The sequence below is a fragment of the Microtus oregoni genome, unplaced genomic scaffold (genome assembly GCF_018167655.1).
Source record: "Microtus oregoni isolate MIOR12 unplaced genomic scaffold, Mior012 000057F_ref0000458, whole genome shotgun sequence".
In the NCBI taxonomy this organism is placed as follows: Eukaryota; Metazoa; Chordata; class Mammalia; order Rodentia; family Cricetidae; genus Microtus; species Microtus oregoni.
The window spans coordinates 10,185,120-10,201,325 of record NW_024543833.1 but is presented as its reverse complement, the minus strand read 5'-3'; the positions used below and the strand labels follow the sequence as shown (position 1 = coordinate 10,201,325).

The window sequence follows — 16,206 nt, the reverse complement described above, 5'->3', positions numbered from 1 at the left end:
AAAGAAATTAAGCAAGCTATTGTTAATTTTGGCTTGCACTCTGCATACGTAAAGGAAATGATAAGGACTTGGGCTTCTAATGTTAGAGCTATCCCCCATGATTTCCATCAGTTAGTGTCTGCAGTTTTAGATAATGGACCTTCCTTGATGTTTGGAATTTATTTCAGAGAAGAATCCAAACATATGGAACAGCAAGGAAGAGCAAAAGGTGTCGAGGTTTCCCAAGATCAAATTCTTGGTGCAGGAGAATATGCTGATCCACAGGTCCAAGCTCTTTATGATGATGAAGTACTGTGTCTATGTCACCAAGCAGCTTTAAATGCTTGGAATAGGATACAAGATCCAGTAAAAAAGGGTTGAATCATATACTAGAATTAGGCAGGGACCGAGAGAACCCTTTATTGACTTTTTGCAAAGATTAATTAAGGCTCTGGACATAGGGGTAACAGACCCAGAAGCTAGACAAATACTTCTTGAATCTCTAGCTTTTGAGAATGCAAACATAGAATGCAAAAAGATAATTGGGCCTTTAAAGTCTAGATCAGCACCTATGGATGAATGGATTCAGCATACGATGAATGTTGAGACGTTTAGTTATAACGATGAACCTTGGGTAGGAGAAGCGATTTCCACAGCAATGAGGAGACATCAAACTGCCAGGTGTTTTAATTGTGGTAAATTAGGACATCTGAAAAGGGATTGCAGGCACAGAATTTCTAGGAATATTATCTCCTCTGGGAATGACAAAAATAGGAGACCTAGGCCTTCAGGTATATGTAGGAGATGCGGTAAAGGCCGACATTGGTCCAATGAATGCAGGTCAACAACAGACAAACAAGGCAACCCGATACCATCGGGAAACTCCTTGAGGGGCCTCTCGCAGGCCCCCAAGCCAACAGTGGCCCAGTCATTCCCAGTCACAGTGGAGAACGTGTCTCAACAAGAAAATTAAAAGCTCCAATTTCTGCTGTAAAAAGTAATACTGGTCTAAATGATGAAATACGTGTGGAGGATGAGTCAAAAAACCCAGTAGGACAGAGTAAACGTATATTTTGGCAGACTTCTATTAATGTTCAAAGACCAAAGCTAAGAGTCTGTATAAATGGCACTTTTATTGAAGGCTTATTAGACACAGGTGCGGATGTAAGTATCATTACCCCAGAATGTTGGCATCCAAATTGGCCTCTTCAAGAGGTAGATGTTCAGTTCCTGGGAATTGGAACCCTATCTCGTGTAAAACAAAGCACAAGTTGGGTTGAATGCATAGGGCCCGAAGGGCAAATAGGAAGACTAAGGCCATATATAGCCAATATTGCCATAAATTTATGGGGCCGTGACCTGCTACAGCAATGGAATACCCAGATTAACATTCCTGTATTTCCAGGAACTCATAATTCTGGGAAGGATATGATGAGGTATTATGGAAAAAGGTCACCAGCCATTCAGGCTGTACAAGAACATACAGCAAATACCAAACCTTTAGAGGTACCAACAGCCCTACCTTTAAAATGGCTAACTGAGAAGCCAATATGGATCAAACAGTGGCCTCTAGCTGAAGATAAACTACAGGTATTGGAACAGCTGGTGCAAGAGCAACTAGATGCTCACCATATTGAAGAATCAACCAGCCCTTGGAATTCTCCTGTGTTTGTTGTAAAAAAGAAATCTGGTAAATGGAGAATGGTGACAGATCTAAGAGCTGTCAACAAAGTAATTCAACCTATGGGCCCACTACAATCTGGAATTCCTTTGCCTTCTCTGTTACCAAAAGGATGGCCTCTTATAGTTATTGATTTGAAAGATTGTTTTTTCACTATACCGTTACAAGAAAAGGATAGAGAAAAATTTGCCTTTACAGTGCCTACTTATAATAATTCTCAGCCTAATAGGAGATATCAATGGACTATCCTCCCACAGGGTATGCTCAATAGTCCTACACTGTGCCAATATTTTGTAAGTAAGCCATTGGAAATAATTCGTAAACAATTCCCCAAGTCCATCATTTATCATTACATGGATGACATCTTGTTATCTGATTCAAATAAAGATACTTTAGAAAGGATGTTTGAAGAAGTAAAGAAAGTCTTGCCTAGGTGGGGATTACAAATTGCCCCTGAAAAGATTCAAAGAGGAAATTCTATTAATTACCTAGGTTACAGAATAGGGTTAGAGAAAATTAAAACGCAAAAGGCACAAATTAGGAGAGACCGCTTAAAGACTCTTAATGACTTCCAAAGATTGTTAGGAGACATTTCCAGTCTACGACCAGCTGTTGGGATAACACCTGATCTAATAGTTCATTTAAACAGAACCTTAGATGGTGATAAAGATTTGAATAGTCCAAGAAAACTGACAGCTGAAGCAGAAAAGGAACTGACAATGATTGAGGAAAAATTACAGGAGGCACATGTGGATAGGGTGAACCCAAATCTTAGCTGCATCCTAGTCATATTGCCTTCCAGAATTTCTCCTACAGGGATTCTAATGCAGAGGGAAGATATTATTTTAGAGTGGATATTTATACCTAATAAACCAAGTAAAAAATTAAAAACTTATGTGGAAAAAGTCTCTGAATTAATTATAAAAGGTAAGCTGAGACTTTGTCAACTAGCAGGTATAGACCCAGCAGAAATTATAGTGCCTTTTACTACTGAAGAAATAAAAAAGTTATGGGAAGACAATGAACCGTGGCAAAGAGCTTGTGCTAACTTTTTGGGAGAAATTAATAGCAACTATCCCAAAAGTGATAGACTTAATCTCATAAAAAGAACTTCTTGGATTCTTCCTAGAATTGTACGTGATGCTCCAATAACTGGAGCCTGTACGTTCTATACTGATACAAATAAATCAGGGAAAGCAGGTTACAAGTCAGATGAATTGAGTAAGGTGGAACAAAGCCCTTATAATTCTGTCCAGAAGGCAGAATTATATGCCATTCTTATGGTGCTAAGGGATTTTAAAGAACCTCTTAATATAGTTACAGATTCACAATATGCAGAAAGAGTTATCTTACATATTGAAACCGCTGAATTTATACCAGATGACACAGAGTTGACTTCATTGTTTATCCAGGTACAAGACATAATCAGGAACAGGCTTTGTCCGATGTACATAACACACATCCGGTCCCATACAGGTCTGCCTGGTCCTCTAGCCCAAGGCAACGCTGAGATTGATCAATTATTGATTGGAAGTGTGTTGCAGGCCTCAGAATTTCATAAGAAGCATCATGTCAATAGTAAAGGCCTAAAGAAAGAATTTTCCATTACTTGGCAACAAGCTAAGGACATTATAAAGAGATGTCCTACTTGTTCTTTCTATAATCAAACACCGTTGCCTGCAGGGAGTAACCCAAAGGGTACTAAGAGAAATGAAATCTGGCAGATGGATGTGTTCCACTTTATGGAATTTGGTAAATTAAAATATGTACACCACACCATAGACATGTATTCAGGTTTTCAATGGGCTACTGCCCTGAGCTCAGAAAAGGCTGATTCAGTAATCACACATTTATTGGAAGTTATGGCCATCATGGGTATACCTGCGCAAGTAAAGACAGATAATGGTCCAGCATATGTATCTAAGAAAATGAAACGCTTTTTTGATTATTATAATATAAAACATATTACAGGTATACCAAATAATCCTACAGGTCAGGCAGTTATAGAAAGATCAAATCGTACTATAAAGGATATGCTGAACAAACAGAAAGGGACCAAAAATACCCCCAGAAATAGATTACATAATGCTTTATTAACCTTGAATTTTCTTAACGCTAATGAGAAAGGAACGACAGCAGCAGAGAGACATTGGATAATGGAAAAGTCTGCTGAACTAAATCAACCGATTTATTTCAAAGATGTGCTGACCTCTCAATGGAAGCCAGGAGATGTGCTACGTTGGGGAAGGGGTTTTGCTCTTGTTTCCACAGGAGAAGAAAAATTGTGGATACCATCAAAATTAATAAAGTTTCGATTTGAAGAGGAGAAACCTCTTGGAAAGGAGAAATGACAACTTATCCACAATGATGATATTCATACAGGTGGTAAGAAAAACATATAGAATGGGGGCAGGGTTCTGTTCTTATCTCCACAGGAAAACACTCATCTTTGAAAAATTCAAGGGACCCTGGATATTTGGATACTGACAGATGGAAAAATACCTGCCCAATAGGAAATATCAAGAAAACTGAATGGGTTGTGTAAGTAAAATTAAACCATATTTCTAAATTTATAAAGCTGGTTTTGAAGTTGGACTCTGGCTCAGTCCCTCTCCAATTCCAAGCCTGTTAGTCAGAGAAAAACGCAGAGTTTCTGGAGTTTCTGTCTCATGTCAAGAGCCATGATGTGGGACAGAAAGAAATATGAGTTTAGAAAACATCTTTGCTTTTCTTCATATCTATCATACTTTTCATTGAATATATCTATTATGTCTTTCATTGAATATATGTATATATATATATGTCTATATGATTAATGTTTAAGTTTTTCATAATGAACAATGAGTTTTTCCTGAAGTGACATTTGAAGTTTCCAGGAAGAAGATGGGGCCCCATAACAACAACTCCACCTGGTTGATATGACATCATGATACTGATAGCGCTACTACAAGACCTGCTTTGGATACCAGCTGCACAAGACAGTTCCAACTTGGTTAGCTGAAATGGTGCACATCTTATACAACATTTTGGCCAGACCTGCACAAAATACTCAGAGACTATTGGCAATTTTAAAAGACATTGATCTTGAAATTTAACCATCATTTTACTTTCACAGGATCCCCCAGAAAGAACGTCGCCCCCATGACAGCTGGAAGTAATTCTAGAGGACGACGTCCCCTCTCCCAGTAAAGTTTGCCCTTGGGTTTAGGGACATCATTTAGGGGTTGATTATAATTAGTATACGATTGAGGGTTGGGGGAGGAATTTTATAAGCTCAGGGATCATTTTGGAAAAAAAAAAAGAGGGATGATGGGATAATAGACAAATATATTGGTATAGATTCTTGTATATTGACACAAAGTTAAATTATATTGACTATTGTATGCATGCATGTTTCTACCTCTGTTTAAAACATTTTTTATGTATTGACATATATTGTATTGATATATATATTGTATATATTTACCATATTGCAGTGTACATTTCTACCTCTGATTAAGATACTTATATAATGTTTGTGTATTGATATATATTTACCTACTGCAATGTATATTTGTACATTGTTTATATTTGGAGGCCATTGTCCTCATTTGTTTCACAGTCGTTTATTGTCTTAGTCTTTAAGTTAGATAGATATTGAGAATTATATAGACTAATAGTCATCTAAGTTTGTCATTTATAATTAGACTAATCAGGTTTTTTAGGTATATAGAGATTATACTCAGTATAGATAGATAATCTTCAACTTCTTCAAAGAGCTGTAGAAAATGGCCTTTAATCTAACTCAGAGTTTTGCGGTAGTGAGACACAATTGCTCCTGGCAACACCACTCTATTCCCGAGAGAATGTTGAGCACCAAAGACACTCCACCTGGAGCCTTCTTTTTGGCAGAACTGGCCTTGGGGCAAAGAAATGCCCATACCTCAACCACTGACAAAGATACAGAGCATGCATTAATGGATAAAACAGGGCTGTCGTATCCTGCCAAGACAGGGTAAGATAGTTTTGAAAAGTTGCTTGCCTTTGAAAATGGTATGTCAGTTATGTTAGGCCTTAGCCAATGTTGGTTGCTTCAACGCTGCTAATGTGACTTTGGGTGATTGCCTAGGTAGCTAGTTGTCTCTGTGATTTGTTGCATGTTTTGGAAGTTGTTTTACTGAACTTCCTAATTACCCAGGTAACATTATTTCCCTTCTCAGATCTTCGATGGGGTTGAAGACTATATAAATGTAGTTACTTTCTCTCATGACTTAGCCAAGTTATTTATTATACAAGACCTAAGCTAGTTAGAATAGGATATTTGTACTTATTGTATATAATTTCATAGTAGGTTTAGAACTCTCTTATTTAAACAAAAGGGGGAGGTGTTACGGGAGGTCTCCCACTCCTCCAGCCTATCGCCGCTGAGATACCAGCCCATTGGGGTGTGGTCTCTCTCCCTTTAAAAAAGCGGCCACTTCCCTCTCCTCTCTCTCTTCACTTCCTGCTCCGCCGGCAACTAGACTCCCTTCCTGGTTGCGCAGAGGGCTGACGGTGATCTGTAAGTTTTTTCCCCTTTAAATAAATACCACCCTATTAATCATAATTCCAAACTGGTGTGGCATTGTTTATGACTTACTCCTTCACACCACCACGCCAAGTTATGTCTTTTCTTTTCTTTTTTTTTAAAGGTTTATTTATTTATTATCTATATAGTGTTCTTCCTGCATGTCTGCTGCAGGCCGAAAGAGGGCACCAGATCTCATTACAGATGATTGTGAACCATCATGTGGTTACTGGGAATTGAACTCAGGACCTCTGGAAGAGCAGTCAGTACTCTTAACCTCTAAGCCATCTCTCCAGCCCCCAAGTTATGTCTCTTTAAAAATCCGATGAGGAGGGTTTCTTTTCCCCCACAGATTTTCTGTTACTTCTATTTTTCTTTTGTAAATTTCCACCCTCTTCTCTCTCTCTCTCTCTCTCTCTCTCTCTCTCTCTCTCTCTCTTTCTCTCTCTCTCTCTCTGTATCTATATTGCATTTTCTTGTTTTTTAAAGTTCATCACCTTTATATGGTCTATTTATCCTTAGATATACTGCTACAAATGTTTTGCTCAGGGTTTTGTTTTTGTTTTGTCTGTTTATAATAATTTCCACTGCACCTTAGCCAAAATGCTGAGAAGTGATGCTTATGATAATTTTCAAAGTTGACAGTGAGTGAAATTCATTCATCGTTTCCTGTTATGATTTCTCCCCATTACTTTTATTCTTAGAAGTTTTAAAAGATGTATTTTTTTAAATTTATGTGTATGTGTGTGCCTGTGTGAGATTGTGGACCATATGTGTGCAGGTGCCCATGGAAGTCAGGAGAGGGCACACGATCACCTGAAGTGGGTTACAGGAGGTTAAGAGCCCCCCATTGTGTGTGCTGGGAAATCGGAAGCTGGTGTTCTGTGAGAACAGTGAGCACTCTTATCCCCTAAACCACCTCTTTAGCTCCGGTTCTTAAGTTGTTAAGTATTGCCCATCTTAATTTTTATGTGTTTTTCTTGTTCTTCTGGGTTTTTTTGTTTTTGTTTTTGTTTTTTTTTCTTTCTTTTTTTTTTTTTTGAGACAGCATACCTCTATGTATATTAGTTAGCCGTGAATTCGGGACCCTCCTGACCCAGCCTCCAGCATGCTCGGGTTGCAGGAGTGCCTCCAAGTCCAGTTGATGATGTTGTTTCTCCTGGGGTTGTCTTCTCCGCATCTTTGGTGTCATGTGACAGGCGTCGTCTTTCTGCAGGTTCATCACCTTGCTAGGCCTGGTCCTTCCTGTGGCTGGGACTGTTTACATGGTGGCCAGGGGCTGGGGTTTGGACCTCAGGACATCGCAGGCCCATGGGACTTCTGCAGGTTGTGAGAGTCTGCCTTTGAGAAACACGGAGAGCAATGGGCAAAGAAGCAGGAGCCCACAGACCAATTGTCAAGTTCATCTTTCCCCACCAGGACCCCCGAGCAGAGGAAAACGTAAGCGTTTTAAACTAGGACCACCCCAGAGAAATGGCCTAGAGAAGTGTGTGGTTGGAAAATAATTCCTCCAGTTTGCATTCTAGCGAAGGCCGAGCAGCTCCTAAATGTCAGCCGAGGCTGGATCACCGCTGTTTACAATTCAGTCTTTGTTTACCATCAGGGTGCTAGGGCAAGGCGAAGTCACTAACAATGATGCTTTATGTCGGGTACAATTATCCATTGTGTTTTTGTGCTGACAGAAGCCTGGGTCAGTGGAGAGTTAAGGGGTTCACTGTAGTTATGCCCCTAGGAACCAATTCTATGATCAAGGCTATTTTTAGTACCGTAGATTCATGTGCAATTCTGAAGCCAGCGGTGCGGGTGAACGTGCCAGCAAAGCCAATCAATGTATATGAATCAGAAATAGATAACTCGACCCCAATGGAGTAAAACGATGATTTGATTGGGGCCCACAAGGTTAAGCCTTGGTGAAAAATTAATATTAGTTTCAAGGACCATGGTAGGATATACCTTTAATCCTAAAATTTGAGAGGCAGAGGCAAAAGAATCTTCTGTGGTTTTGAAGCCAGTCAAGGGTTGTCTGTGTGACTCTGAAAGAGAGAGAGCGAGAGAGAAAGAGAGAGAGAGAGAGAGAGAGAGAGAGAATATTAGTTGCATTTCCTTCTGTGTGTGGCTGGTGGTTCTTGAGTTTTGACCACATCAAAATCCCCTGCAAGGGGTCAGATGCTAGGCACTAGTCCTGAGGACTATATCTTCGCAAGGTTGCTCAGAGTCTGGGGTTGAACATTTCTAACAGATTCCCTGGTGATAGTGAAGCCACTGGTCCAGGATCCCCCCCACTATGTCGATAACCACATAAACTGTTTAGCCCAGCAATGGCCTCTATTCACCCGAGTCTCTATAGTTTATAATTCTTTCTATTCCTAAATGAGCAAAACAGGGCTCCAAGAGGCTGTCTCTTTTCAGAAGAGTCTATAAAGCACTGATGGTTCCATTCACTCAAAATAGAATTTAGATGGAAAAATAATACTAAAGAACACAGAGCTCTTGCTTGCCAAGGTTAGCGCTGAGCCAGAGATGTTGCTTTGGAATCTTCATAACTCTCCTCAAAATTACATTTATTCTATATGTGAGGCAATGTGGCTCAGGAGGTTGGAGAATTTGGCTGAGAGCTCGGGTCCTGCCTTTCATCGCAAGAATCTGGGGGAGGAGCCAGGTGACATCAGATGCTGAGCAATGCTGCTCATGGTGCTGACTGCCAAGGGATGCTTGGGGAACCCAATTTCTGTGAATGAAAGGGTGGGTGCAATGCCTGCAGCAGGGAGACCATTCCAGGGAAACCGAGATTGTCTGCCAGAATCTCAAGATGCCAGGAAATTCAACGTAAGACAACTGACTTAGATTGCGAGCATGTGGCCACAAGCTGGCCTTCGTTTGTGAATACATTCTAATTTGATAAGGGCATATTTGCAACCTTAGTGTTTCAGCTTTGCCCAGGAGAACATGAGTCTCTCAGGGATGGCTTGGATTTTGGAGAGTCTTGTGTCCCAATTCCATTCATTCGATTGGCTCTTGGGTTAGATTACATATAGTGTGTGTATCCATATACACACATATACATATACACTGTGTATAACTAGCATCCCAGCACTTGGGAGTTGGACACAGGAGGCCTGCCATCAGTTCAAGGCCAGCCTGGGCTGTATAATCAGACTCTTGACTCAAACAACAATAATAACAACATCAAAAACAAAGATAACAACCACTACCACCCCAACAACCCAGGATATAAGTTAAGTAGTCAAGTGTAGTTGTCCTTGTGACAAATACTGATAACTGTAAAGATGATCTTGTAAATGCTTATTACTGGGTAGTCTCTATTCAGAGTGACTTATTGGGTGGTCTCTATTCAGAGTGACTTGTAAGCATTTTCTCATTTATTATTCATGATATCCTATGATTACAAGATCTACCTCGACTCTTGGTTTCTAGCTGTGGAAACTGCAGTACAGAGAAGTTGCCGTGGGTTACAAGGCAGACTTAGAACCAGGAAGATGTAACTTTAAGGGGCAACTTTTTTTTTTTTTTTTTTTTTTTGATTTTCGAGACAGGGTTTCTCCGTAGCTTTTGGTTCCTATCCTGGAACTAGCTCTTCTAGACCAGGCTGGCCTCGAACTCACAGAGATCCGCCTGCCTCTGCCTCCCGAGTGCTGGGATTAAAGGCGTGTGCCACCATCGCCCGGCTAAGGGGCAATCTTAATTGACAAACCGACTCTTCTATTCTAATGCTTGTACCTGACGGATGCTGGAGACAGTAGTACCAAATGAGAGTCCTTAGGACAGCACCAGGATGGTGTTTCAAGTGAAATGCTGGTTCTCTGGGCCCACTGCTCTCACAGATGTCTCCCTTTTTCCTGACCTTGGTAAAGCAGGCCTGGGGGCAGGGATTGGCCTTCCTGGTGCCTGAACTTGGGCAATACAAGGCATCCTGGAACACCACTATCAGGTCAAGACTGGTAGGGAGAGTCAAGGTCCAAAGGACAGGTATGAGGGCCCAGAGATAGGACCTTGGAAACCTGAGTTGAACACTCCAGGTTTTGAGCCAAAGTCTGAGGTCTCTGCATAAGTTTTGGTCCACTTCAGGGTGATGTGTGGATGGGTTTGGTTTTCATGAGGGCTGGTAATAACTCTATTCTCTCTCAGGGTTTCTAGGAGTCGTGGATGGAGCTCTACAGTGCTTTTCTTGGCAAAAGAACATTCCGGCCATCTGCACCCCAGAGCTGCCAGGAGGCGCCTGCCAGACACTGAATGGGATCCGAGTCCTGAGTCTCCTCTGGATTGTCTCAGGACACACCAGTCAGATGACTGCTTGGCTCTCTTTGGGTATGGGGAGCTGACTGGCTTCTTCTCCAGCATCCATGGGGAAAGAGAGCCCCTTCTATGTTGGCTAGCAGCATCCATCCATGTCTCAGGAACAGCCAACCTTCCTTCTGTTCTAGAGACACACTGGGACGTGCCAAGGCATGTGACCTCCTATGCCAACTTTCCCAGGGCTGCAATCACTACCACTTCCCTAGGCAGAAATCAGGCACCCAGTGATGTTTGGTCATTGTGTGCTCCCACTGCTTACTACGTAAGACAGGAAGTAGCTTCCCCCATTACTGAAGACTAGGCAAGTACAACCAAATGTGGTAAGTCATCGTTTCTGGACATTGCCACACCCTGATATCCCTCATCCATAATTCAGTGTTCATCACTCAGTAGCAAAGGTCATCTCCTCGCAGGGGATCAAGCAGGTGGATCAGAACTAGAGGCAAGGCCATGAGGGCAGTTACAGGGAGCCTTTGAGGTGATGGGCACCTGCCCTAACTCTGAGAGAGTCCGAGAGGGCTGCGGGCGCTGTGGGAGCACAAAGGGAGCACACAGCCTGAGCCACAGGGGCCTCAGTCACCACCGTCACTCCCGCTGTAAGTTCACCGCTGACATTGTTCTTACAGCTCTCCAGCGCAAACAGAAGTCACAAGTGTGCCTCTTGCTTTTTCTCAGTGTGAAGTCCTCCTGTTTTCTTCAGCTGAACTAAAAGACATTGCTTTTCTTTGCATTTGTTACAGATAATGTGCTCGAATGGAAAGCCACAGTGCCTGTAAACCCGCTGTACCTCTACTCTCGGAGTGGCCCCTTCTATCTCGGGGTGGATACTTTTTTCCTGATCAGGTGAAGGGGTTGACATGTAGTCGCTGCTGCTAGGCTTGTTAAGGGATGTGTAGGTGTGGCGGGGAGGGCTGCCAGCCCCACTTTACTGAAGAAAGGCAATTGGCACACATTAACTCACCTGGGACTTGACTGTTCTTTCTGTCTAGAGAGTGCTGTGTTCACAGCTACTCTTTGCAGTATCTTCGGTTTGGTAGCTGAGTTAATATGATGCAGAAAAATGTTTTTTTTTTTTAAATTGAATTTGAAAAATATTTTTATTGCATTTTATTTATATGTGTGCATGTGTGTGTTTTATGTATTATGTTGGTGTATGTGTATTGTGACATGTTTGCTGGTCAGAAGACAGCTTGCAGGACTTAGTTTTTTTATCACCATGTGGGTTCCGGGGTATGAACTCAGGTCATCAGGCTTGGCAGCAGGCACATTACTCTGCTGAGATGTCTCGGTTGGCCACACAAGTCAATTTTGTTTGTTAAAATCATTCATTTTGGTCGTTCTCAAGCTCTAGAAAGTGGTGTAGATTCATACTAAAATTTCAGATTCTCACTCCAGCAAAATGTGAAGGAAAACCATAACAAAGCAGTGTGAGGGCTCACAGAGTTACACTCTCTTAAATTATCAACCTCACAGAGTTACACTCTCTTAAATTATCAACCTAAAATTTCCTAATCTTTCCTAACTTTGTAACTTCTTAAAACTATTAAGAGTTTGGTAAATGGTACAAGAAGCCACCACACTGGTCCACACATCTTGGGTTAGGGCTACTCAACCGTCAGTTTGTTCCATGGATCTCTTGTCTTAACCTCCTGATCACTGATATTTACCCACTGATACACAAAAGACAGGGTTCCAGTTACCCTTGAGGGGAGCTGTGGGCCACTATTTCGAAATCCTTTCCTACCTCTTGGGCTAGTGTCATACTAATCTCTGATGCTTGACTTCCCCTTCCCCAGTCCATTCAGGCCCCGGGGGACTCAGCCTGTTTCCCCTCTTTTCATCGCCTCCTCCTCGCAGGCGAAGCAGTACATTCCCACACATGGAGCAAGACCCAAGCTTAGCAAAGGCTGCCTGCCAGTGGGTGCCAGCCACTCTGAGAAGAAAAGATGGCCCAGATTCATCCTTTCCTGAGATTGAGAGGAGGCCAGAATCGGAATTGGCTGCCCTACTTCCAGCTCTCAATGCTTTCATTTAGATGTCTTTTATGCATTTGGTTCCTATTATAAGGAATCCAGCTTGCTGCTTTTCAAAGGAAGCCTAAGAGGCCTTACCCAACCCATCAGGATCCCTTCCAAGTAGGGCCCAATGCAGGCATCCTTGCTGTGCAACAGGAAACACATTTGCTATTCCAAAGAACTCCCATAAGGAGCAGTAGGCTAAACGCCAAAAGGTCAAGGAAGTCACAAGCCCGCTCATCACCAAGCTGTAACTCAAAGTCAAACATTTGGGTGGTGAATTCACCATAAGAATGTACCAGTTAAGAATTCTGTGATCTTTCTGCAATCACAGCACTCAGAGGTGGAAGCAGGAGGTTGGAGGAGAGTTCAAGGTCATGTTCAGTTATATCAGGGGTTTGAGGCCATTGGGGGCTATGTGAGACCACGTCTAAGTAACTCCTGAGGCTACTCTCTTTTCTCTCTTAGTGGCTGGTTAAGTGCACGCTCATTTCTAAAGATGCACCAGAACACAAACACGGGAATAACCCCTAAAGTCATATTCAGATACTCCCTCAAACGTTTTACAAGGTAGGTTTACTTATGTAATTCTTTCAGTTCATTGTTGCTATAAGATAGGTACAATGTTCAATCTTGCTTCATTTCTGAAATGAATACTTATCTTTCTTAATTATGTTTGGCTTTGACTAGTTTAAAACAGTTCAGCTTCCATATGGCAAAGGTCATGAAAAACTGGCATCTTCCACCAGCAAACACATTCTCAGCTGGCTGGAAGTAGACGTCCATAGATGTCCCAGCCATTTCTGTGGGATCTGTATTCTGCAGGAGAAGCAGTATAGCTGCAGTCAGAGTACCTGTGAGATGGTAAAAATAGCACATGACGAGGAACAGTGTTGTGCGAGGCTTGGGTCACGGCCGTGCTCCTTTATTAAGCAGCGTGTGGTTGGTTGAAGCAGAAGGACTTCTAATATTGGCTTAGACTACAAAGCAGTGATGGTGATGATGTCATGAGAGGGCTGGGATTAAAGGGAAAGGACACCCCTGCTCTCCAGCCCCTCCCTTTTCGCACTTTCTCAGACATGACTGCACTGAACGAGAACTCAGCTTCCTGCATTCCTATTCTAAGTCCATCTTGCTATGCTACACTGTAGGGTCAGGGCTCCCTAGAGAAACAGAACCAATAGAATGAATTGGTATCTATCTATCTATCTATCTATCTATCTATCTATCTATCTAATATATATATATTAGATATGTGTATATCATCACATTCCTAAAGAGTTTACAAAACCAGCTCTCACTGAAATAGTAACTACAGTTATCTCACACCTAAAGAGGCTGAGAACAGGCAGTTGCTCCATCCACAGTGGTGCCCTAATAGTCCCAAACTAGGGCCGAAAGCCTGGAGAGCCATTGCTCTTTAGTCTGTGATGGGAGTCTGAACATGTGGGTTCTGCTTTTAGTGATGGGATCCGTAGCAGCAGCAACAGGGTGAGCTAACGTGGAGCGAAAGGGAAAGCCAACTGGGCTGAAGGCAAACACCGTTTCTTCTGGCATGTCCTTTGTGTCTGGTCTGCTGCCAGAGGTGCCACCTACATTTGGGGTGTGCCTTCCCACATCAATTAAGGCAGTCAGGACAATTCTTGAGCTGAAGCTCCCTTACTCAAATGATTCTAGTTTGTGGCAAATTGATATTAAAACTAACCATCACCCTGTCATGAAACAGTTAAAACAATCCTCAGGGCTGGGGAAGTAGGAGTGGGCGGGAAGAGATCCTGTAATTCCACTGCTGGCCTATGTCCTGGGTTAACCATGCAACAGCTATGTGACTGTCTTAGCCTTTCTGTACTTGGGTTTTCTTCTCTATAAAATGAAATCAGGGGCTGGGGATGTAGCTCAGCTGGTATAGTATTTGCCTCAAGTTCTTGAAGACTTGGGTTCAGTGTCAAACACCACATAAATTCTGTGTGATAGTTTATGAACATAGTCCCAGCACTCTGGAGAAGGAGCCCAGAGGACTGGAGGTTTAAGGTCAGCCTCATCTACATAGAGAGCTTGAGGCCAGCCGGGGCTATTTAAAAAAAGAAGAAGAAAAGAAAAGAAACCGAGGTGGCAGTGGAGAAACTAGAGTCACTCTGTAGGATTTTTGTGGCATGAGAAAACGTACATGAAGAACTTAGAAGGTTCCTGATGGACAGGAAGCCGCAGTGAGTACAAGCATCACCACTACCCTTGCTGTGTGCTTTTCTCTCTGTAAGTTAAGGATGAGGAGGGGCTAGGAGCAGGCCAGCGCTGCCTCTTTTCAGTGTGGTTTTGTGGTTTCTTCTGAGCTTTATCAATGTAGCCCTCCTCCTGGCGAAGGGGGAAATGCAGGATTTCCGAGTCTCTCTTGCCCTGCCTGAGGTTTGCTGGGATTATGGGGGCTTGCCACACAGGCCAGTGGTTCAGGACATCTTCGTTTGGGGGTGAGGGAACCCGGAGTGTGGTAGGTTAATCTGGAAAGCTTGTTTTGGAACAGAGCAACTCGGGGAAAAAAGAGAAAGTTTTTGTTTGTTTGTTTGTTTGTTTGTTTTCCAGGCAGAGGGAGCCAAGGATGGGGGCACAAGGGGCACTGGGTGGGAGTGGGTGATGACTTGTGGGAACGATGAAGTGGGGAACCCAATCTGGCCACTGGCAGTGGGAGTGGGGCCAAGGGAACTCAAAGGCAACCTGAGTGATGCCCCAGAGCAAAGGCAATGGCACTGTTGAGACAAAGAACTCTGGGAGAGTGGGGATTAGAGTCAGAGTGAGGAAGGGAATGACTCCAACTCAAGCCAAAGCTTTATTGAGAAATGGAGGTGGGTGGTACCAACCACATTCTGGCCTTGCCCTTTCCAAGATCCGTAGGGACAGGATAGTCATGTCCTTAGCAACTGGGATGTTCTCGTTTATGAGCTCAGAACTCATTGTTCCTATTCATTTAGAATTTATCCCTTCCAGAGGACAGGTGATAAGCTGGGCATGGTAGGGCACACTTGAAACCCCAGCACTCAGGAGATGAAAGTTGGGGGGGGTCAGGAGTTCAAGCCTCGACTATCTAGTGCATTTGAGGCCAGTCCTGGGAGCTTATCTACATGTTTGGAGGTGCTGTGGGACCCTGGGCTCTGCCCTACTTGAGTGAAAACCACCCTAAATTTCTAAATGTTCTATCATCTATCTATCTACCTATCTATCTATCTATCTATCTATCTACCTACCTATGTGGTTCTGGAATCTCACCCAATGTTTTGTCCATACTAAGCACTGAGCCACAATGTAACTTAAAATATCTCTTAAAAGAGGGCTCCTAGGGCTGTGGCTGTGGTCAGTGTTACCTAAGTGACCAACTCCCCAGGGACCCAAGTAAAGTGCCTGGTAGGCATGGCAACCCATCTGTAATTTTAGCCCCAGAATTTGGAGGTAGGGGTTTCTCGGAGCAAGCTGGCTGCCTAGACTAACCATACCAGCTAGCTCTGGGGTTGATTGAGATACCTTGTCTCGATGAATAAGGTGGAAGAGTGATAAAGGATAATTCCCCTACAGTCTTGGCCTCTACATGTCCAATCACATCGATCCTGACTTGCATGTGCCCACATGCATGCAAAAACATACATATACACATGCAGGCCTCATACACATGAAAAATTGAAAAC

The 16,206-nt window shown here is 42.7% G+C and overlaps 1 protein-coding gene across 1 annotated transcript in view; it reads left to right on the top strand.

Annotated features, from left to right (window-relative positions):
* The window catches only part of LOC121438844 (O-acyltransferase like protein-like), a 45,446-nt gene that overhangs the window by 17,544 nt on the left and 11,696 nt on the right, over positions 1 to 16,206 (top strand). The window contains exons 5-8 of the mRNA XM_041639323.1: positions 7,423 to 7,646; positions 10,353 to 10,532; positions 11,261 to 11,363; positions 13,004 to 13,105. Of these exons, the coding sequence (XP_041495257.1) occupies positions 7,423 to 7,646; positions 10,353 to 10,532; positions 11,261 to 11,363; positions 13,004 to 13,105 (609 nt within the window). The remainder of the gene's footprint in view (positions 1 to 7,422; positions 7,647 to 10,352; positions 10,533 to 11,260; positions 11,364 to 13,003; positions 13,106 to 16,206) is intronic.